This window comes from Vanacampus margaritifer, chromosome 1 (genome assembly GCF_051991255.1).
Source record: "Vanacampus margaritifer isolate UIUO_Vmar chromosome 1, RoL_Vmar_1.0, whole genome shotgun sequence".
Classification (NCBI taxonomy): Eukaryota; Metazoa; Chordata; class Actinopteri; order Syngnathiformes; family Syngnathidae; genus Vanacampus; species Vanacampus margaritifer.
This window is the reverse complement of record NC_135432.1, coordinates 56034777-56059401: the sequence shown is the minus strand read 5'-3', so window position 1 is coordinate 56059401 and position 24625 is coordinate 56034777. Positions and strand designations below refer to the sequence as shown.

The following is a 24625-nucleotide window of genomic DNA, read 5'->3' as shown; positions in this document are numbered from 1 at the left end:
GGTGCATAGAACATATTGTAAAGAATTTTTTGGGTTGACTGGAGTTTTTTACTGATGACTGCCACCTCTGGCCTAAATCGTAACTGCAGCCTCTGTGTAAAGCTCGTGCACTCGTGCACCGTGATGCATTAATGTGGCTTCCCCGAGGACACACTGCACAAAACCACATTTTCAACTTATACATATCCATATTGCACACGTGCTGCACAAATATGACATGTGTAATTATCGTTTGTAATACCTCATGCATTAGAGCGCCCGGGCTGAGCCCCCAAATCTGCGCATGTAAGTCCCATCAGATGCCATTTCCATGTCAGGCGGGCAGAGCAAGGTAATGACGTTGCACTCACTTGCAGTCATTAGCCCCGCTTAATGCTGGGAGTTAACGCAAATTAAGTCACGTTAAGTACATGCATTAGTGGAGCTTGTTTCGGAAGAGCTTTGCCCTTTTTGCCGCCTGCAACTGTGAAATGCATGCTTGTCCCGTCTACACAAGCCATACTGGCAGCAAACTTATATAAAAGGACGCATGAGTCAAAATAAATCATACTGTGATGGTGGTTGACCTCCAAGCTGCTTTACTTCACAGCTTTACTTCCCCCCCCCCCCAATAACATAACATAACATAACATAACATATGTCAAGTCCACGCTGTAGAAAATGGATGGGTGTAATGAAGAATGAATTTGTTCAACTGTTCAACATGACACAACACAGTCAAGGTTTGACCTTGACTTTAACATGGAGAGGTTCAATAACATGAGAATCAAGTGTTATGCTTTGAAGATGCCTTGAAGACATGTAGTGGAGGCACAGGTTTGAAGAGTGTTATTTCATCACCTGTAGAGGCGTTTTTGTAGGTACTGCTAGAATTTCTAAGTGTTTAAATAAATAATTCAATCTATATGGTCATTTCAATGGTATGTTGCATGCTTATTGCATCCGCTTGGTAAAATTAATTTGTGTATACTGTAGTGAGAAGAAATTGTCATTACTTCCATTTCTGGTTCTGTGGTTGTCATCACGTGACCCTTTTCCGTTACAAATTAAAAATAATAATAATAATTAAAAAAAAGCTAGGTAGACTTGTGGGTTTAATCATAAGCGCAAAAAGTATGGTTCACCAATTTTGGTATTTAATCCTGCCCACAGAGAATTTAAATTATCAACAGTCCTACAATATTTGTTCCATTACTTTTGCTAATTGTCCTCCCCCAATTTTTTTTTTATCTGAATAAATAATTGGTTAATTTATTATATTTTTTTGTAAAACACATTTCTGTATTTTTTTAAATTCAAATGAAATAAAATTTTAATAATATTAAATTGATATATATAATTTATTTTCTGAAATAATTGGTTAGTATAATTTAACTGATCATAAGATTGACAAAATAAAAATGGATTATTTCATTATTTAAATTTTAAAAAAATTACATAAACTTTCAATTTGACCTCATCTATGAATGACCAGGCCCATTCCACCCCCCCCTTTTTTTTTTTTTTTATTATTTGCTGACCTCTCACTTGGGGGTTCATACATGATGATGGCATTATGTTTTGCTTGACTTCTTCCAGAATATTTTTGGAATATTTAGGCTCCAACTCACCTGCGACTCTAAAATGTCCGGATGCGTGGGCATATCTGTCTCTGGTATTTGTTTTAAATACAGTACTGTACCATTGAACACAAGTCAAAGGGAAGCAGGGAAATGTATAATCTCATGTGCAACAATCCTACAAGGGCGAATGGACAAGCTGACTGGTTCATTTCCAGTTACATCCCATGAGATTTGATGACATTGCGGATCTTTTTTTGGGGGGGGGAGGAAAAGAGGCTAACATGATGAAACTAACAATCTCTGAAATCCATTTGGACCTCGCTCAAGATTACATCTTTATCTGAGTGATTGCAGATTATTGTCCACAGAGAGGTGTGTTAAAGCTGGATTATCCACTTGTTGGGGATGCATCTGACCCAATGGACGGGAGCGTGCCAACCTTACATCTGTGACGGTTCCCTCCGCCCCACTTGTTTGGGATAACAGTAAAAGTGACACCGAAAACCTCTCATCCCTCAGATTACCACGGTTAGTGATTCAAATGTGTGGTCAGAAAATAAAGTCAGTCATTAGAAATTCATTTAAAAGGGATGCACTACATGCCCCTTTTAAAGCAGGCTAATTGTCTACAGGGGTTGTTTTGGATGTGAGTTTTTGTTTTTGCCAGGTCCGTGAAGCTGTTTGGACACATGATGTGGTATGCTTTGGACGAGCTGTTCTTTTTCGTGTTTACTCACTGAAGGTGCACTTTTGCTAGTGTACCTAAACGTCATATTTTAGTGAAACCTCCTAAATGAAGCATTGTTTATTCCACTTTCATTATGGTGGTGCATAAAGGCAAAATCATAAGAAATCTGCTCAATCACAATATTAAAAAAAAAACACATTTGTAGAATTTCATCAACCTGGTACTACTTTGTTCCTGTACTGTAGAAGTGTTGTTCTCACTTCCCATGGGGAAGGGGACATGTCGCTATCGCGTTGTTTCTTGCTTTTCGGGGCTGTCTGGAGCTCACGTCAGCATGAAGGCCCGGGGGATTTTTCTCTGTGGGCTTCTTGTCTGGGATTGGGGAACACACGGAGTCACATTCAGTCAACCAAAACGTAAAAAAAAATTAAAAATAAGAATTGGTGCTCACGTTTGGGGGTGTACTGAACTTGGGGTTCTTCCTTGTTGCTTGGCAGCATGTCGTGTCCGTGAATGAGGCTCTGTATTCCCGTCATGGACATCCCTCGGACAGGCATGTAGGTCATCAGTCCAGGCTGGTTGGCTTCAAGGCAAGCGGCCGCGCAACACTCCTCACAGTGCTTGAAAGAAACATCCAATAAGCATCAAGGTGAGCAGGGAAATTCTCAGCGCATTCGACTAAACAGAGGGTCCGACGTGAGGGTTCAGTCAAAGATAAAACCTAACTTGTCTTCTACTACGGTGATTTTACCGCTTGTTTCTCATATTAGAGAATCCTCATTACTACTCATCAATAGCAAGATTTAAAATTAAAATAAAAGCAAATGCAGGCAGGGGCTCAGATGGCATTTATGAGGGTTTTTTGCTCTAATGAGAGAACTCAGGATCTCGTCTCTGTCATTTCCACATGTCCGATTAGCGGGCAGAGGGGTCGCGTTGACCTGGCTAATAGGGAGTAAATCCACTGGTGCATTATCGGCCGGGCACATTTCATCTAATCAGCAGGATGATGCCAGCGGGCTTAGGCTGCTTTTAATTCAGGGCTACGGGAGAATTACTGCACAGGCCGCTCCACTCCGCTCATTACATGGGGCGGCCATTCGCTAAGACGGAGAGTTGGATCTGTGCTTTTCTCTTAGTTGTGTGAATGCTGCTCGTGTGTGCGTGATGCTGGACTAAGTCGTGTATGATAAGGCCCAAATTAGGGTTGGACAATTACAGGAATATATCTGAAATTACTGGAATTAAATGTGGTCTACTGAAAACAGTAGAATAATTATGGTTGAAACAACCACATTTAATGCATGTGCAAGGCTAGTGGTGAATGGATGCCTACTCTTAAGATCCACTTTACTTTTACAATGTCTACATACTTAAAACTCAGCCGCGAGACTGTTTATGTGCTTCTGTGCTGCTTTTTTGGGTAGCAACAGATTTGAAATGGGTTCTGCCAGAGTGTGAACAATGGCGTACACCAATGGTGGTCTGTTATTGTGGGAGGGTTCTCAGTTTACAACGGAGTTCTGTTCCTACAGTGGCAACGTAACCCCAATTTGTAACTTGGGTAGCCGTCAAGGCCAGTGGAGCTTTTTCTCCGCTATCCTACATTTATAACCAAAATTCTCGTAAGAAAGAATATTACCATCCCGCTTCTGTCAAAATGGTTTGCTTGATGACATCACTTCTGGTCGGCCCCTTTTACAAAAATATGGGCATGTTTCCAATGATGTCATCCTTCCAGCCCTGCCGCTTATGCCCATATTTGGGCGAGCCGGAAGTATGGCGTTATAGGAAACGTGACCATATTTGGATGAAAGAGGTCGGGCCGAAAGTGATGTCATCCTTTGGCAAGATGCCAAGAGGCAGGAGGGGGCGGGACTTAGACCAAAAGTGAAGGGGTGGGACCGGAAGTCATGTCATCAATCAAACCATTTTGACAGAAGCGGGATAGTAATATTCTCTCTCTCATATGTGAGGGACTTCATAATCAGTATTGTTACAGATGTTACTAGGGACTATTTGAGGATAGATGATAATTCCATAGAAATGACCATGTCTTGCAAATGTTCAACTTTCCCTGGCGAAACTGACGCTGAAATGTGAGGTAATTCACACACCAAAAAAAAATCCGATTTGACGAGAGACTGAGCTTTCTATGCACTTATTGGTGACGTGTGCAGCCCTCACTGTTGCGTCTGTAATTTCGGCTCTGGTTCTCTCCTCTATGGTAACCGTCATGCCGTCCAGGACCTGCAACTGAGACAGACTTCGCATCACCGCAGGCCTGTGGAGCGAGTTGCGAGCCACCTGAAAGAAAGAAAGAAGTCACAAAGCAACCAATAAGTAATCACCAAACCGTCTTTTTGAATGTAATGTTGTCTGCCTTGAAATATTTGTCATGCTATGTGGAGTCCCGAAATGGTTCAATAAATATAACCACCCTTTCACCCTTTCACTTGATGTTCCTGCAGGCCATCGCTTTTAAGATCTGAGTGAGTGCCAGTGAACGTCCAGAAGCGAGGGGATGGATTTTGGCACGGGCAAAAGCAGCGATCTTATGTGGTCAGCAGCAGGAGGTGTCGTTCTCGAGGGTGCTTGTTGGCCTCGACCCCTTGGCAGGATTAACCCCCAATGGGAAGAGAAAGCGGGGGATGGGCTCCAGAGGGAACGAGGCTGCCACAGCTGAGCGTGGCCCCGCGGCCGCCTCCATCATCCGTGGGCTACGGCACATACATGCCCCGCTCGCGTCTGATCCGCGCGCTCCAGATGGGTGATGTAAGCGGGGCCAACAGCGCTCGCCATTTGGTCACCGGATTTGTCTGTGATGCCGGCCAGTTTGAGGCACAGCAGACGGCCCATCATGTAATCGCTTAATTTGGGAGCTGGGTCAGTGTTTTTGGATCGTTTCAGTGAGGAAGTGAGCCTGAAAACACGCTTTTGATCAAGCTGTCTTGACGGGGAAAACATTAAGGAGTTGCAATGGTGGGAGTGTAAATTGAATGTTAATTAGGGATAAACGATTTTGGAGAATAATCTATTGTAGTTTTTTTTTCTCAATATGTGCAATTGTTTTTTCAAGGTCTTCACACATTTTTGAACACACGCAATAAATTAACTCATTCACTGCCATTGACGGTTATAGACGTCAAAAATTAATTTGAACTATTTCTATTGGTTTAACTTTTTTTTCACTTTTGTTAACAAGATTAAGAAAACCTAGAATTTTTTTTATTGTACATTTAGAACAGATATAAAATGAGTGATTAATCATGAATTAACTAGTGAAGTCATGCGATTAATTACGATTAAAAAAATGTAATCACCTGACGCCCCTAATTTTTAATAATCTTTTCTTTTTTTTCTAAATCGTGTCAGGCGATTACAATTTTCGATTGTAATTAACTGCATGACTTCAATAGTTAACTCACGATTAATCACACATTTTTAGATCTGTTGTAAATGTACAGTAAACAAAAATTCTAGGTTTTCATACTCGTGTTAGCAAAAGTGAAAAAATGTTAAATAGAAATAGTTCGAATGAATTTTTGACGTCTATAGCCGTCAATGGCAGTGAATGAGTTAATTTGTATTACAATAAACAATATGATTTATTATAGATAAATGTGGTTCTTGGGTTAGGTTACGCTAATATTCATTTGCTCAAAAAAACGTATAAATACGTTCTATTTTAAATGTTTTAAGAGTCCCAAAGATGTATATATATACGTTTTTATGTTTCTTTATGCTAGAGCAGGGGTGGCCAAGTTCGGTCCTCGAGAGCCACTATCCAGCCTGTTTTCCATGTCTTCCTCCTTCAGCACAGCTGATTCTAATGATCAGCTCATCAGCAAGCTTTGCAGAAGCCTGACAACGATCCTGATCATGAATCAGGTGTGTTAGTGGAGAGAAACATGGAAAACAGGCTGGATAGTGGCTCTCGAGGACCGAACTTGGCCACCCCTGTGCTAGAGCATACTGAAAGCTTTGATGCAGCCTCTCAACTGCAGAGAACGGTTAAAGAAATGGTAGTTATTACACAAACGGCCAGCAGGTGGCAGCAGAGCAAAACAGATCAACCAGGAAATAGATTTGTGAATAATGATCAAATTTAGCTAAATACTAACGTGAATTGCTGCAAAACGGAAACAGATAGAAATATACTTTTTTTTCCCGATGAAAGAAGAGATTCTAATCCATAGGTGTCAAACTCCGGTCCTGGAAGGCCGCAGTCCTGCAGGTTTTGGAGGTTTCCCTTTTCCAACACAAGCTGATTCCAACCAGCAGGATTGTTATCATGCTTAAGCAGAGCTTGCTGATGAGCTGATCATATATCAGCTGTGTTGGAGAAGGGAAACATCCAACACCTGCAGGACTGCGGCCTTCCAGGACCGGAGTTTGACACCTATGCATTCAAAATCCAGTAAAACAGCCGGGAGCGAAGGGGGTTGCTTCTGTGAAAATGGCTGGGAGTGAATGAGTTAAAAAGTGTTATTGAAAATCCCTATATCTTTGTTCATCTAGCTATACCAGCAATTTATAGTGAACGGCGAACAATTAAATGTTCTTTAAATTTTAACAAAACATATACAAACTAAGTTTAATGTTAAACTTAATTCTAATGTTAGTTTAGTATTCCAGTATTTAATTTTCAGGATTAAGAATAGCATTCATGAGAAATGAAAATTAATTTTAAGTGTTAGAATACTAAAGACACACAGTGTCCATTTTCAAGTAAAGTTAATAAAAATGCACCAAGTGGGGAAAAAAAAATTTGACATGGCACAAAAAGGAAAATTTGTGTCACGTCACATCGGTGTAATATAATAAAACTTACATCTATTTGAATATGCTGTTGGAATTTCAACATGAAGCCCAACAAATTCCATTTGCCTCTAAAATACATGCAGTTAGTCAGGTATTCACATTTCAAATTGGCAATGTTTTAGAACACCTTGCATATGATTGAATGAATGTAACCATTTAGTATTTCATTGAACATATGAGAACCACCTGATGCGTGATGTGTGAATATGCAGCCCCCTCCAAAACTATTGGAACAGCAAGGTCAATTTTTTTGGTTTTTGGTGTATCCTAAAGACATTTGGGTTTCAGATCAATAAATGAATGTAAGACAAAAGTTTGGAACTCCAGCTTCTATTCCATGGTATTTACATCTAGATGCGGAGAGAGCACCATTTGTGATTTGTTTGAAGCCACCCACTTTTTAAGTGAGCAAAAGTGTCTCATATTCATGTTTTGATCTGAAGCTCAAATGTCTTCAAAGGAATTGACCTTGGAGTTCAAATATTATTGGAGGTGACTACATGTCTTTGTAAATGTAATGTTTTAGTTGATATCTTGTGTGCAAAACTGACAAAACTTACCGGATTGCCAACAACTGAGAGTTCCATCAATGAAGGAAGAACATCAAGTTTATCAATCTCTGAGATGTCCTATAAACATGGAAGAGAGAAAAAAAAAATCATTATTGTGTACATTTGATTTTTTTTATTCCTCCCGACCTCAGGTCCTCTTCCGATCGAAGCCGGATGTGTTTGGGATAATCGAGGCATATGTATCAGGGCTGAAACCTTCTCTAATTTTTGGTGCAGGCAGGATAGAAGCATCTGATGGGAGAGATTACATGTTTAATCGCATGAGAGTTTGGGCACGCAACAGAGCAATGGGAAGGGAGGGGAGGGTGGGGAGCTTTTTCCATGATTTGCCAGGTTGGTGGTTGGGCTTGGCTGGAATTCAGAGACGCCCTCTCGTGTGCTGGAACAACTGCCATACTTTACATCTTAATTAAATACATGAAAGTAAAGAGGGATTGGCGGGCTCAAGTGTGCAAATCGCTCCCCCACGGTGAGAAGGAGATGGAGGCCGAGAAGCTGATTACATGTTTCGCTGATTGTCCCCTCTGTCTTCTTACACACTACCCTGACCTTCAATCACACCGGAGACCCTTTTAATGCCAACCCTCACATTGCACAGTGGGGGATAATGAGTCGTGATTACTATGCTTCATGTATTACTTTGCTGAATGCGGAAATGATGCATTCTATTTGCCGCCTTGACCGTATCAACCAATCATCAACAGCTGATCAAAATCTCATGGGTAAGTGGTTTAGACATTTTACAGCATTCCCATCTATCCGTTTTCTAATACATTTTTCCCTCAAGGGAGCTGGAGACTTTCTTAGCAAAACTTCAGAAGAAACACGAAGATGACACCTTGTACTGTTGCCAGTCAATCATAACAGATAATAATTCACATTGACATCAAGCGGGAGGCTATATCAAACCTGAAGCTTGTTCATGCCGAGGTAAAGTTTGCGGAGCTCAGTGAGCGGATAGAGATGGTTGAGCTCACGGATGCGATTCTCTGTAAGGTGCAGCTCCAGCAAGACATTCTGGGAACTGAAGGAGTTCTCGTACAGGCCCCTTATCCGGTTCCGGTCTAACACCAGCTCCCTGAGTTGATGCAGACCCTCCAAACCTTCCACCTGGCTGATCTCATTACCTGGAAAAAGTGGGAAGAGGAGGAGTCATACACTGCACCAGGGGTCAGCGACCTTTAGTGTCAAAAGAAGCACAAAAAATCTGTCTGGAGCCACAAAACATTTGAACATTGTGATGAACGAAACTGTGTGATTGTGTTAGCCTAATGTACTGAGGGCCCAAAAATTTCATTTTTTTTGCTATCAATTTTCTGACATTTTTGCCAATTTTGTGAACATTTTATGGTAATTTTCGGGACTTCTTTTGGATTTGGACAATTTAAAGTTACTTTTTAAATGTTTTCTTTTCTGCTTTTTTTTTAACTAGGCAGTTTTGTATACATTTTATGGTACTTTTAGTGATTTCTTCTTTTGTTTTTGGACATTTCAGTTACTTTTTGAATGTTTTCTTTTCTGCCTTTTTATTCAATTCTCTGACATTTTTTGCAATTTCATGGGCATTTTATGGTAATTTTCTGCTTTTCCTCTTCCCTTTTGGATATTTTATGGTCACCTTTTGGATATTTTTAAAAACGTTTTAATTTACCTTTCGTCTTTTTTTCTGACAACTTAGGAATTTGGACTGGCATTTTTTTTTAGATTCAATTATTTGTTTGTTTGTTTTATCTAAATCATTAATTCATTTAAATAATATTTTATCTAAAAATAAAAATGCAAATAATAATAAAATGTTAATAATAATAATAATTTCACAAATCACCCCCCCCCACCCCCATTTATTTTTATTTTTTTTTAGCAATCTACAGGGAAGCCTTATGAGGGACTAAAGAGCCGCAGGTTGCAGAGCCCTGCACTACACTATATCCAAAGAGCATCAAGACTTTTTAACACTTTAAAACTGTGCTGAAGTGCACATTAATATAAATATGTGTACAGTAGAGAGTTACATTTTTTGCAGGGACTCAAAATTTGTGTTTCACTATTTTTGCTACTTTTCGCCATACATGCATAAAAACAAAACTAAATTCTGTTTCATAGCAGCAGAAGCAGTTCAATTTGAAGTAAACATGTAAAGGTATATCCCTATGTCTAGCTTTATTACAAGTTTCCTTTCATTCTTCCATCAAATTAAAAAAAAACTCTTCGCCCAAATACAGTGCCATTAACAATTCAAAGCACCTCTTCAAAGCACTTAAAACTCTACAAATGTTCAAATTCAAGAATTCCGAGGACTTGTAGGAGCCTTGATAAGAAAACATTTCATTAGCTGGTGTTCAGAAGGAAAAAAATAAAATAAATCTCACATCCAAAATTAAAGGTACATGAGCATACCAACGGACTAGGCCAGTGGTTGTCAAACCTTTTCCACCAAATACCAAGAACCACAATCACGACCAACAGCAAAATACAGCAGTGCAGTCGACCTCAGTATTGATAAAAAATGAGGCAGGAAGTATATTTTAAATTATTTTAAATCATTGTACCATTATTTACAATTTCAGCATTTAATTCGGTGATTCTTTCACATACCGCACTTTAAGAATCACTGCGCAATACGCAATGAATTGATTGTTAAGCTTTTCTGGTAATTGTGCGAGATTTATTGATTAATTGTGTCTTGACACAACCAGTCGAGGTGTTGTTGATTCACAACCCAAAGTCAAAAACGGAAAAAAAAAAGGCGATAAAAAGCATTCACTGCTGCTTGTTTGTGTTCAACAAGTCAGTAAAATAAAGAGACAACTTCAAATGGTTTTCTAGCAAATGGAGTGTATGGGGAACAAGCAAAGTGGCCTTTGTGGCACCAATTTTTCGTGATGGAGCGCTTCTCAATGAAAGCCTATCAAAAGCTGTTGTAAAGAAAGTCACTGTCTCTTTTGTTGGGAGCCCCACCAGGCACCTGGCTTTGAGTGTTTACCTTTTCACTGGCGGGGAGCCGGTGCACTTTTACCTACCTTGAAGGAAGAGCGTTTTAAGATTGGTGAGCCTGCTGAGCTCCAGATTGGCCATATTGGAGATGCCATTGTGACCCAAATGAAGCACCTCCAGGCTGCTCATCAGAGGCTCCAGGATGATGGTCGGTGCAATGTGCCTTCACAAAGGAAAGAGGCTTTTGTAATTGCTCGGCTTCAATATACACTTCTCACTCCTGCTGCATTATTTTACCAAAAGGAATGAAATGCCGCAAGACAAATCACAGCATGTAGGATGTTTTTATTTATTTTTATTTTTTTTACACAACATCTACTCATAATAAACGCTCTCCTGGTGACGAGCAGTTTATATAAAGGATTTTTGCTTTATGGACGAGACACAATTTTTAGATTGAAAAAAAAGTGTTGCTAGGCTATGTAGTGTAGACTGTACAGTACTTCATAAATGGTCATATTTTCAACTCAAGTATGGGCACAATTGAGTAAAAATCTTCATCATTTACTAGTAAATGCTGCCCCCTATTGGTTATAGAGTGCAACAACTGTTAACAACGTAGGATCCCTTTATTGATTTGCAAGGTTTAAAATCTGTCCTCTCATTTAAATGTCATATTTTTTCACATTTTAAAATGTTCTCATTTATTAGGTTTATGTTTGCCTCACAAAAGTAATTGCCACATTACCTGCTCCCTAATATGGACGAGACATATTTTTTAGATTGAAAAAAAGTGTTGCTAGGCTATGTAGTGTAGACTGTACAGTACTTCATAACTGGTCATAATTTCAACTCAAGTAATGGCACAAGCGAGTAAAAATCTTCACCATTTGCTGGTAAATACTGCCCCCTATTGGTTATAGAGTGCAACAACTGTTAACAACATAGGATCCCTTTATTGATTTGCAAGGTTTAAAATATTTTTTTCACATTTTAAAATGTTCTCATTTATTAGGTGTATGTTTGCCTCACAAAATTAATTGCCACATTACCTGCTCCCTTTGCATAAGCTCTGTTGGCCATAGCCACTGGAGTGCACTTTGTTGTGTAACATCTGTCTGTTTGTTAGAAATGTCTTCTGCCTCAGCAGAATGGACTCAATGCGGTTGTGGTTTAAACACAAGACCTGCAACACAGAAAAAAAATCTTGTCTTTCATCTAGCCCACGACTCCAGTTGTCATTAATCTCATTCCTCTTGTTTGTACTTTGACATTGGGTAGGTGGATTAGGCCTGAGAAGCAGGTGAGGTTGTTGTGATCTAAGTTGATATTGTGCAGGTTCAAGAACAGGTCTATTGGAGAAAGGTCCACACTTCTGTTGGGAAAGAGATTTGTTTTCAAATCAGCTTTGTCTTCAAAAAAATCCATGTATACAGCAGATTTGAAAAGACCACCTGATGGAGCAGGAGTTCAGTGTGAGGTGGGTGATGCTGGTGTAGTTTGAATCGCCCAATTTCTCTGCCACCAGGTCTGGTGTGAGTCGGCCTCCAAACATAGCCTTTGCATTTTCACATTCAGCCGCATCCTTCAGGGATACAAAAACAGAACAAAAAAAACACTTGCTGACATTTACATCACTGACTCTGCTTTTCACCGTCATTTTTGTTGCCACGTACGACCGCACTCCCATCCAGGGCCTTCAGAGACGGCAGGTGGTACACCACATAAATACGATAGTTCTTGAAGTTCTCCAATAACGGATTGCCGTACAGATCAAGGATGACGAGGCTTTCCAATACCTAAAAACAGACAGTAAATAATTCTTAAAGAAGTCAACCCCACCCCCCCCAGAAAAAAATTATGACAATAATGTTATATGTGACCTCACTATTCTAAATATGACATTCTGGGAATACATTTGTGGAATATAAATTAAGAAGCAAAATCCAGCTGTTTTTATCCATCCATTTTGCCACTTGCTGTCGACTGAAGATGACATCAATGTCATCACGTCGCAGCTCAGCTTCAGAAAACAGGTGAGCAGTGATTGGTTGTTACCTGAGACCTGAGCAACATTGATGTCATCTTAAGTGGACAGCAAGTGGCAAAATGGCCGCCCCGAGATGGATAAAAATGGCTATAACAATGGCTAATATTAATAAGAATGTCATGTTTAGACTAGCGAAGTCACGTATAACACATTATCAAGAAATGTTAAAGGTTGACTTCCACTTTAAAGATTGTCAATTTGAGGAAGGTATTCAAAAGAATATTACTCATTATGTATGACTGATCGCTTACATAAATGTTTTAATGGAGTCCCAACACAATTTGATGCACCAAAGTCAACTTACTCATAAATTGGCCTTGCATGAGTGAAAATTCATTTTGATTTTTACAATCTGTCAAAAAGAATTTCCGGATTGATTTTATTCTAAAGTGTGATTTTTGTGATTTCCACCCCCTCCTCCCTCTTCATTTTAATGATAATACTGCCATTGTAATCATTTTAGTCAATTGTTATTGTCCATCCATCCATCTTCTACCGCTTATCCGGGGTCGGGTCGCGGGGGCAGCAGGCTTTAGCAGGGAAGCCCAGACTTCCCTCTCCCCAGCCACTTCAGCCAGCTCCTCCGACGGGTTCCCAAGGCATTCCCAGGCCAGCCGAGAGACGTAGTCTCTCCAGCGTGTCCTGGGTCGTCCCCGGGGGCCTCACGCCGGTGGGACATGCCCGGAACACCTCCCCAGGGAGGCGTCCAGGAGGCATCCGAAGCAGATGCCCGAGCCACCTCAACTGGTTCCTCTCAACGCGGAGGAGTAGCGGCTCGACACTGAGTCCTTCCCGGACGACCGAGCTTCTCTCCCCAATTGTTATTGTCTTAAGTTTTAATATCTCTTGTATTGGATTTGATTACAGTATGACTTAATGGGTGTTTAAATGACAAATTCACCTTGAGATGGTAGATATCCCTCGAGACAGAAATATGATTGTTGCCAGCATAGAGTTCGAGAAGCGCACGGCATCTGTGGATGCCTTGCAGGGAAGTGATGAGATTGTTTTCCACAGAGAGAAAAGTCAAATTCTGTAGTTGGTCAAGGGCAGAGGCGTCCAGAGTGGACAGCTGATTTCCATCTATGCTGAGTTTTTTCAAATTCTGCAATTGTGTGAAGCCTAGAGGGTGAAAAGATGGATACTGTATTTTGAAGTATCGCTTTATGATGAAGTCCACCGTATGACTGACCGTCAAATGAGCTGATGTTGTTGTTATTGAGCGAGAGCTCTTCCAGATTAGTGCAGCAGTCGAGCCCTTCCACTTCACAGATGTAATTATTATTCAACGAAGCCCAGCGCAGGTTGAACAGGGCGTCCAGATGGCTCATCTGACAAATCTTCTGGTTGTCAAGGTTCAGAGAAGTAATCTGTTCCAAATTCAAGCCACCATTAGCACTTCAAGAATCAACTGAGGATTTCAACGACTGATCGGACTGACCCTTGAGGCCCAGTCTGGCTGCAGGTCTGGGCTGAGGTCTCTGGGTGGCGGAATGAGCTCAGAGAGGAGCTGGGTTGTTGACACCAGGCTGAGACTACGGGGGCGTTCACTGATGGTATGTGAGCAAGCGATAAGGATTTCCTGCCAGCAGAGAAATAACAAGTAGGATTGTTGTTAACTCATTTACTGCCATTGACGGCTATAGGCGTCAAAAATTCATTTGAACTATTTTTATTAGTTTAACATTTTTTCCACTTTTCTCAACAAGAGTATGAAAAAAATTATTGTACATTTAGAACAGATATAAAATTTGTAAATAATCGTGAGTCATGCGATTAATTACGAAAAAATGTAATCGCCTGACGCCCCTAATTTTTAATTATCTTTTCTTTTTTTTCCCCTTTTTAAAAAAAAAAGAAATTTTATTTTTGTTTTTTAATAATCTTTTTTTTTTTAAAAGAAAAAGAAAAGATTATTAAAAATTAGGGGCGTCAGGTGATTAATTTTTTTAATCATAATTAATCGTATGACTTCCCTAGTTAACTCACGATTAATCACAAATTTTATATCTGTTCTAAATGTACAATAAAACAATTCTAAGTTTTCATACTCATGTTAACAAAAATGGGAAAAAATGTTAAACTAATAGAAATAGTTCAAATTAATTTTTGACGTCTATAGCCGTCAATGGCAGTGAATGAGTTAAGCATGACTGCAGATTAGGATCACATGCACGGTTGTATGCGATCTATTAGGAGCTTGATCCAAATGTATGCAAAGATAATAATGCTCAGTTGTGATTACCAATATCAGCAACCATAAACGTTTGTTTAAACAATTTAGTTTGTAACTAAAATATACAAAATATCTCTCTTTATGGTTTGACAGTGGCAATAAAAAATACCATTATAAACTGTCTACTTAAGGGATTTTAATTCAATCAACCTTTATATTTTTTTTTCTCACATTAATTATTGCTGGGTACGTCGTTCACATTTATTTTGGACTGAACTGATGATGCAATATTAACTCATTCACTGCCATTGACGGCTATAGACGTCAAAAATTCATTTGAACTATTTTTATTAGCTTAACATTTTTCTACTTTTGTTAACAAGAGTATGAAAACCTATATATTTTTTATTGTACATTTAGAACAGATATCAAATTTGTGATTAATCGTGAGTTAACTAGGGAAGTCATGCGATTAATTATGATTAAAAAATGTAATCACCTGACGCCCCTAATTTTTAATAATCTTTTCTTTTTCTTTTTTAAAAAAAGAAAAGATTATTAAAAAACAAAATAAAATTACTTTACTAGCATTTTATTTTATTTTTTTAGTATTCAACTCCCTTCTAAGTGTAAAAGTTGACTGTTTAGAGTGGGACCGAATTTAGTCTTTTTAGAGTAAAATGTATTGTGTAGTACCGGTATGCATGATGTTAACAGTTTTTCAAAGAATAACTACTTAAAGAACTAGTCGCAAATAAATCAAAGTTCAAACGTCTCATGTTAACCTGGTTGATAACAGCCCTAGTAGTTCTGTCAACAGCATCCGAGAGTTCATCCCCTGTAACCAGAGCGTTGTCCAGTTTTGTGAGAGTCGTCACAAAGGTCAGTATGGTTAGTCGGACTTCCTCTGGCTGCCAGGAACAAAGCAACGTTCAATATAAACTCTTTATGTTTGTAATTTCTAAACCCAGTAAGGTTTTCAATATTATTATTATTATTATTAAAATACTGGACGCACCTTATTCCATGGGTTGTGTTGTGTCTCTAGTATCTTCAAGGCAGGTGTGTGCATTTTGAGCACAGTGGAATCCTCGCTGGCATTGGTCAACTTGTTCCAGCTAACATTAAGATGATTGAGCTTGTTCAAGCCCTGCAGACTTTCAAGGCTCACAAGCTGGTTGAAGCTGACATCTAAAAACTCTAAACTGGGCTGGTAGAGGGAGACATAATTATATTAACTCATTCACTGTTATAAATTCATAAAAAAAAAAGAAAAAAAGATTAGTAAAATTAGGGGCAACAGGCAATTAAATTTTTTAATTGTAATTAATTGTATGACTTCACTAGTCAACTCACGATTAATCGCAATTTTGATATCTGTTCTAAATGAACAATGAAAACAAATTCTAGGTTTTCATACAATTGTTAACAAAAGTCGAAAAAAACGTAAAATTAATAGAAATAGTTCAAATGAATTTTCAACGTTTATAGCCGTCAATGGCAGCGAATGAATAAAAATAAAATAAAAAAGATGATTAAAAATTAGAGGCGACAGGCAATTAAATTTTTTAATTGTAATTAATTGTATGACTTCACTAGTCAACTCACGATTAATCGCAATTTTGATATCTGTTCTAAATGTAAAATGAAAAAAAATTCTAGCTTTTCATGCTCTTGTTAACAAAAGTGGAAAAAAATGTTAAACTAATAGAAATAGTTCAAATCAATTTTCGATGTTTATAGCCGTCGGTGGCAGTGAATGAATAAAAATAAAATAAAAAAGATGATTAAAAATTAGGGGCGGCGGGCAATAAAAAATTTTCATTGTAATTAATCGCATGACTTCACTAGTTAACTCACGATTAACCGCAATTTTGATATCTGTACTAAACGTACAATGAAAAAAAAATCTAGCTTTTCATACTCTTAACAAAAGTGGGAAAAAATGTTAAACTAATAGAAATAGTTCAAATAAATTTTCGACGTTTATAGCCGTCAATGGCAGTGAATGAGTTAAATAATACAATCAAGACCGAATTCTAATTCGCAACAGTGTCAAAGTTGTGAGTTGTTTGTTCCAATACCATGTTAGCGATGTCACTGAGGCTGGTGAGCTCATTGAAGCTGAGGGTGAGATGGCGAAGAGCCGTGAGTGAGGAGATCTCCTTGAGTCTGCTCAGGCTGTTGTTGTGAAGGTTCAGCACCTTTGGAAAGAACACAAAGTCAACAACGCATCAGCGGGAATGTACGAACTTTGGTTGTAAAAATCCATCTTACGGTGATGTCACAGAGGAAATCGGCATCAGACGCATTTATGAGAACGTTCTCATTCAAAGTCAACAAATTGGGCTGCGGGTCCACGACAGGCTCCATGTTGATAGCTTCCTTGTCCGCTGAGGTGTCATAGGTCGGAGGGTCGAGGACATGCATGCAGTCAGCTAGTGATGTCGGCTGTTCACTGCCCTTTGAAAGGTACATACCGTTAGCAAGTTTGCTAAATAAAGCCAAGTGGTTGCTATTATGGAGATACTGTCACTTACTCCAGTGAGATATTCAAAACAAATTAAATACTCGGGCAAGACGAGGTCATTGTCAAAGACAAACCACTGTCTTCCTTTGGGAATCGTAGTGTGAAGCCCATCTAGATTAAAACATTTTTTTTTACAATCGTGAGCATGCGCAATTTAACTCATTCAATGCCATTGACAGCTATAGACTTTAAAAAAAATCATTTGAACTATTTCTATTAGTTTAACATTTTTTCCCATTTTTGTTAAAAAGAGTATGAAAACCTAGAATTTTTTGGGGGTACATTTAGAAGATATAAAATTTGTGATTAATCGTGAGTTAACTAGGGAAGTCATGCGATTAATTATGATTACAAATTTGAATTGCCTGATGCCCCTAATTTTTTTTATAATATTTTCTTTTAAACAAAACAAAACAAAATTTTGTTTAATTTTTAATAATCTTTTCTTATTTAAGAAAAGATTATTAAAAATTAGGGGCGGCAGGCTATTACAATTTTTAAACGTAATTAATCGCATGATTTCACCAGTTAAATCATGATTAATCACAAAATACAATAAAAAAAATTCTAGGTTTTCATACTCTTGTTTACAAAAGTGGGAAAAAATGTTAAACTAATAGAAATAGTTCAAATGAATTTTTGACGTCTATAGCCGTCAATGGCAGTGAATAAGTTAAAAACAAATTGCATTGTATGTATTCTCACATACAGTATGTGATGTACCTCGATGCTTGGTGTGCACACTTCGATATACAGAGGAAGCGCGAGGATACGTTCTTCTTTGCACCGGTTCTCCCTCTCTGATTGGAGCGCTGTTGCCCAGAAACACTTTGGAAACGATAACTCTGCCTACAGGGTATGAACATGTAGCGCTTACACAAAAAGCTGCGATGATTCCATTTTGTGGATTCTGAACCAAATTCACATACCAGATCTGAAAGGAAGTGGATCTTTTCTTATATCGGTGCCCTCTTGCTCAGCTCGGCGAAGTAAATATTCAAATCTTGGCTGTTCGCTCACAATCAGGCTGTTGGTTAAAGGCACTGCCGCTTCTTTTTTGAGGGCCTGTTGTGAAAAGAGAACACTTTGGCATGCTGTGTTTTTCCGTCAGAAATTTCTAGGGCTGGGTATTGTTTCCAATTTCCTGAATCGGTTTGATTTCGATTGACAAGAGTTCAGTTCGATTCGATTTCAATTATTTACAATTCGATTCACTTCACTCCGATATTGATTAATTATGGAACATCAAGTCTTATTAAATATCAAGAAAATGATAAAAACTCCACAAACATTAAATTCTAAATTAAATTTTGCGAAGGCAGAAACTGGTTGAATAATTTAGTTTATTAACTATAAACGTCAAAAATTAATTTGAACTATTTTTAGTAGTTTAACATTTTTCCACTTTAACAAGAATATGAAAACCTAGAATTTTGTTATTGTACATTTAGAACATATATAAAATTTGTGATTAATCATGAGTTAACTAGTGAAGTCATGCGATTAATTACAATAAAGAAAGATAAGATCTTGCCCCTAATTTTTAATAATCTTTTTTTTAAATGAATTTATGGCAGTGAATGAGTTAATGAAAGTAACACGTGTTATAATCCCTTACACAAACATTGACATCAGCAAAGATGACATGAAAATATTTTCGCAATTCTAATTCAATAATTGCATATAAAAATAAAAAATATTCGGAATTGTCTTAACGTGCAATAAGTCAGGTCTTTCATAAATATACGAGAATACTTAGAAAAGTATATTTCAAGAAAACAGTAAGATACAAAAAAAATGGCCTTTAAAATTCTATTTATGAGAATTTTTTCAAATGTATATATATATATATAATTTATGAGAAAAAAATATATTAAAATAATTAATTCATGGTTTTATGAATCAATATCAGGCTCGAAAACGAAATTCGATTCAATATGGATTATTAGATATTTTTAAACCCGGCCATCAAAATGTACAGCACCTTATATTCTTTTGCTGATTTGAAGCCTTCCTCCAGGATGTTCAACACATCCTCGCGCTTTTGGTCCGATTCACCGATGTAGAACAAGTGCTCAAGCAGCCGCTTATAATTCCTGTGTGAAAGTTGTCTATTAAACAATTTAAGTGTAAAAAAAAAAAACACACAAGTGTGTTATTGACTTACTGTGCCAAGCAAACCGAATCCTCCCTGGCCAGCATGGATTGAAGTTTGTCCTTAAAACGAAGCCTCAGCCCGCTGTTGTGCACGCGGACCACCCTGTTGATCCTGATGCCGGTGATGCCGAGACTCATGAAATCCGAGAGAGAAAAACGAGAGAGCAGGAGGTCGCAACAGGAAGTGAACCTGCTCAAGACAAAACATGTGAGCTTGGTGAAGCCCAACGCGCGTGTACGGTAGCGCGACAATACAAAAAGCAGAGTACCACGGGTCCGTGGCGTTCCCTTCCTCCAGGCGAACATTTCCCACGCTGTGGAGCTCTGTCGACATGAAGTGCACCGTGTCCTCCATCATTTCTGTCGCTCGGGACAGATTGTATTGATGCCAGTTTTCAATTCTGAAGGAAGAAAAATGTTTCCATTTTTAACATGACAGACTGTAGGAGGAGAAAATGTCAATTCTAGATATGACGACACAAACTAACTCGTGCAGCCTCCTGGTCCAAATAGCCAATCTCTGCTGTAGCACTTCAATCTTTTTCAGTATTTGCTCTGCCGAGGGGTCACAGCTGTCACCTTTGGTGCTTAAATCTTCCATGAGGTGACTGCATGCATCTCCGAACGACTTCTTACAAAGACCGCGTTCAAGCTGGGGATGCGACATAAGGATTGCAAGTCAATAAAGCTGCTTTTCTGACATCCAACAAGCGCTTTCCGGAAGGCCTGCTTACATTTTTTAAGGTGTAATTGAGTGACCGAATGTTTTCTTTCGGTGAGTCCAAGGAGGCGTTTTTCTTCTTGAGAAGGCGCAGCAACGTCTCTGAGAGCTTCCTCCGAGGGGTGCGCGCCCGCATGTTGTAATACATCATCTTCTTCATTACAGTGGACTAAAAAGAAAATCGTAATTAGCGCACATCAGTCGTCATGTAAATCAACTCAAGGGAAGCAGTTGATCAATATTTTCCTAACTCAGGGGTCGGCAATCTTTTTACTGTCTTTGGAGCCATTTTAGGCCAAATAAATAATTTTAAAAAATCTGTCTGAAGGGCCCAAGAGCTATTTAGAGCTGCACCACAACAGAAAACATGGAGCATCCAATACTTTTGAGATTCATTTTCGTCTACCTTTCATTTTCCTTTCATATTTATTTTTGTGTAATTTTTCAGACTTTAGTTTTTCATACATCTTTAGACTTTTCTGTCTTTCTGTTGAATTTCTGAGATTTTTATAAACATGTTATGGTCATTCCATGCCTCTCCTTTCTTTTTTGGACAATTTATGGTTATTTTTTTACATTTTTCTGCCCTTTTGCTACAAATTTTCTGACACTTTTGTGGACATTTTATAGTAATTTTAGGAATTTCTTTTTTTTGTGACATTTTATAGTTTTTTTTTTTTAAGTTTCTGACTTATTTGCCAATTTTGTGTACATAATATGGTAATGTTCAGGATTTCTTCTTTTGTTTTTGGACATTTTATAGTTTATACTGTTTGAATGTTTTCTTTTCTGCCTTTTAATTTAATGAATTTTCAGATTTTTTATGAATTTTCAGACTTTTGGGGCAATTCAAAGGACATTTTATGGTCATTTTCTGCCTTCTTTTGATTTGTAAATGTTATGGTTACTTTTTAAATGTTTTCTGTTTTTTTTTTTTTAAATAAATGTTCTTTTTTGTGTCATTTTTTGTACATGATATGGTAATGTTCAAGATTTATTTTTTTTATTAGTTTATACTGTTTGAATGTTCTCGTTTTTGCCTTTTTTAAATACATTTTCAGACAATTTAAAAGACATTTTATGGTAATTTTCTGCCTTCTTTTGATTTGTAAATGTTATGGTTACTTTTTGAATGTTTTCTGTTTTTTTATTTTGTTTTTTTAAATACATTTTCTCTTTTTTTGTCATTGCAATTTTGTGTACACTATATGGTAATTTTCTGCTTCTCCCTCTACCTTTTTGGACATTTTATGGTCACTTTATCGGAAGGTTTAGTCTTTCTTTTTTTTTTTACATTTTCATTTACCTTTTGTCTCTCTTTTTCTGACAACCTAAACATTTCGGCTATGATTTTTTTTTAAATATTTAATTATGTATTCTAAAAAAATCTAAATCATTAATTAATTTCAATAATATTTTATCTAAAAATGTAAAATATGTAAAAAAAAATTAAAATTAAAATAAATTCTACACATGTGGCTCCAGAGCAGCAGGTTGCAGACCCCTGTCCTAAGTAATATTCAAAATTGAAGTTAAGAGGCATATTTGTTCGAATTGAGTTTCTCACTACCTCAGCTACTTCATTGATTTGCGTGTTGGTGACGTCATAGGTGTCGAGATACGAGAGCAAGGGCATGTGGTACATCACGTGCGTGGCGTAGTTACACAGCCGACACACCGGGTTTGGCGTGGACGTGAAGTCACTCAGCGCCAGATCTCTCAGTTTGGACAGACAGGATAGCCGGGTCAGCTCCTACGACGACAACAACACAGAGCACATGTTTGTTCTGCTCAACAAGTGAATTACCAAAATCTAAATTGTTGACATTAAAGGAGGAGGATAATTGGGCTGTCAAATCAATTGGCAAGTCTCAAACAAAACTTTGCTCAAAATTTGGCTTGTGAATACTTTTGGGCTAAACATATTTTACAACAAAATATATAAGCTCCGAATAAATATCTGTTTTTACCTTAGATAAGTCAATAAAAGTCTTAAAGACACTTGTGTATGTTTTCCTGTAAAAATATCCATGAACTCAAGTAAAAATAATGAATATTAATAACTTTTTAGTTTTCTCACCTTGAAGGAGCTGATCTTGTTGCCGGACAGATTGAGAGTGTGAAGCTTGACATTGTTAACAAGGCTGTCACCTTAAAAGTAGTACAAGAAAAAAAAAAGAGTTCATTTATTTAACTTCAGCAGTTCATCTTCGCAAAAGGACAGAAAATAGCTTACCGATATTGCGAATATTATTGTTAGCAAGGTTTAGTTCTTGCAGGTTCATAAGAGTGTCCAAGCCCTTGAAGATGATGAAAAATGTTATTTCATACAGAAAATCATGATTAAAATGACTTGTAATTTCTGCAAACCTGTATCTGAGATATATAGTTGTTGTTGAGCCACAGGACTTCTATGCCAACATGTAATTTTAAATTCTTAATTTCACATATTTTATTATCATACAAGTAGAGTTTCTTCAGATCAGGACAATGATGCACTCCAGCAATTTTCTGTTGGAGACAGTGAGGAAAATGATACAGAAAGTGCACCAAAATATGGCACCGTAACATTCATTTTTGCACTCAAGTATTAGAACGTCAAGTTGTTAGAAATAGAAGAAACTCACTTACAGTCACCTTACACTCGACTACCCAGAGCTCTTGGAGTAACGGACAGCTTTCCAGTCCCTCGATGCGCTTTATACTCTGGCCCACTATTTGAAGCTGGCGGAGCTTTGGGAAGCGGGAAAGGCCAACCATCCGAGGAAAACCACTCAAGATGACCTCCAGGTAGGTAACACTGGACGCCTCTTCAGCTAGGTCGTCATAGCAAAGGCCATTGGCTAGGCACTGTTAGGGAATAGAACGAATGCTTATGCTGCCACAAAATTAACTACACTTGCGCAATCCAATACGAGAACTATCACATTAGATTATGCAGATATATTTATAATAGAACACGATCAACATTTTTGAAAAAGTACTTTTTTTACACTCACCAGATCTCTAACCACATCATCTTCAAAGAATGGTTCGTAATGTTTTACCGCACCCTTCCGCTTTGAAGTTGACTGCATCTGACAAAGCAAAGTTGATCATGCAGGATTATTTGTTAGCACAATGCAACACAAAATAATTACCATCTAGAAATAACTCTTGCTATATGGGGTTTGATACTGACATTCCAAACCATTAATTCCACTACACCTTTTGAGTTGTGGATAAATTAATACAACACTACAAACAAAAATACTCTTTATGTATTTAATACAACTAATCATTGTACTATAAATTTCTGTAACCACATCCAGTTAAACCTAATAGTAGTTGATTAAAGTCAATTTAACAGATTTAAGCGTGCTAACACAAACTACCATGTTACAGTTTATCACTTGAGATTACTTGGCCGTTTGGCGTCAAACATCATAAGAAGATGGTCGCTCCCGGCTTTCTCTATTTACCATCACATGATCCCCAAATAACAAATACGTGCTAATACTTATAACATCTACTACGGTGGGCCCGCTACGCCGGGTTAGCTCAATTTGGATGAACACACAACAGGCGTCACAAGCATTAATCGCGCAATACGTGCTGGCTTTCGGTATCATCACGTCACTGAAACGTACGCCTAGTTCCCATGGCAACGGAAAAGATTAAGTCATGACGCCATCGTTTGTGCACCGTAAGAGTGACGTCACAATGAAGAACATTGCGGGAGTTAGTGGTACATTTTATTTGTAATACAGTGGCGGGTTGTGCATTTGGTACCTGCAGGCCTTCAGTAAGGACTTTCGTAATATCAGCTAAAACGCAATATGATGCATCATCTGTGACACTAGTTTAGAATTGCTTTAATAACACGACAAAACACTTAAATACATACATATATTTAGTCTACAGCAGTAGGAATGAATGTGAAGGCGGAATAAAGTCGCTGCTGGTAATAAACTAATACAATTCCATAAAACTAATATTAGAATCTGGGTTGTAAATGTTTGGTAGCATACCTGTATTTCTAAATAAAACGAGAAAATAAACCAATTTCGACTTAAAACGTAGGTATTAATTTTAGACGACAACAGCGAAGTTCTACAGCAGACAACCGTGCGACACTTGCGTACCTTTAGTCCAACAAAACTTGAGCCGTCCTGCTTACTAGTGTCATGTTTGGCCTGCTGTCTGTCTGGTTGCTAGGTAGCCATTTTGAAAGCTGTCATAGACCAACAGCCCACGCGAGGGCGCCACACGGCTATAGATTCCCACCAGAGTAGTGACAATTATTCATTGTAGCCTAATTCTTTATAAACATTTTTTAACTACTTTTATAAACACATTCGACTTTTCATTTCCAGGCACGATCATTAAAGCAGCTCCTATTTGAGCGTGGCCACCTTGAGCCTCTCGGCCA

The 24625-nt window shown here is 38.0% G+C and overlaps 1 protein-coding gene across 5 annotated transcripts; it reads right to left on the bottom strand.

Moving 5' to 3' along the window:
- Positions 1 to 1694: 1694 nt before the first annotated feature.
- Positions 1695 to 24453, bottom strand: lrrc9 (leucine rich repeat containing 9). Of its 5 annotated transcripts, none has more exons than XM_077555438.1 (32): positions 24339 to 24453; positions 23214 to 23291; positions 22846 to 23064; positions 22585 to 22725; positions 22451 to 22514; positions 22295 to 22365; positions 21785 to 21967; positions 20228 to 20383; positions 19982 to 20145; positions 19763 to 19894; positions 19504 to 19683; positions 19321 to 19432; positions 18266 to 18401; positions 18060 to 18185; positions 17347 to 17447; positions 17084 to 17269; positions 16891 to 17010; positions 15825 to 16016; positions 15592 to 15717; positions 14072 to 14212; positions 13823 to 14000; positions 13532 to 13752; positions 12257 to 12379; positions 12035 to 12165; positions 11847 to 11955; positions 11633 to 11766; positions 10667 to 10803; positions 8556 to 8773; positions 7635 to 7703; positions 4438 to 4557; positions 2702 to 2870; positions 1695 to 2622 (listed from the first exon to the last, which is right to left on the bottom strand). In XM_077555438.1, exons 2-32 carry the CDS (start codon positions 23289 to 23291, stop codon positions 2507 to 2509), a joined length of 4353 nt encoding a protein of 1450 aa, XP_077411564.1. In that variant the 5' UTR covers positions 24339 to 24453; the 3' UTR covers positions 1695 to 2506. The 5 variants fall into 5 exon arrangements, with proteins under 5 accessions (XP_077411564.1, XP_077411550.1, XP_077411556.1 ...); XM_077555424.1 differs by lacking the exon at positions 24339 to 24453 and adding an exon at positions 23396 to 23783; XM_077555430.1 differs by lacking the exon at positions 24339 to 24453 and adding an exon at positions 23396 to 23783 and having other exon boundaries at positions 11847 to 11952.
- Positions 24454 to 24625: the final 172 nt, after the last annotated feature.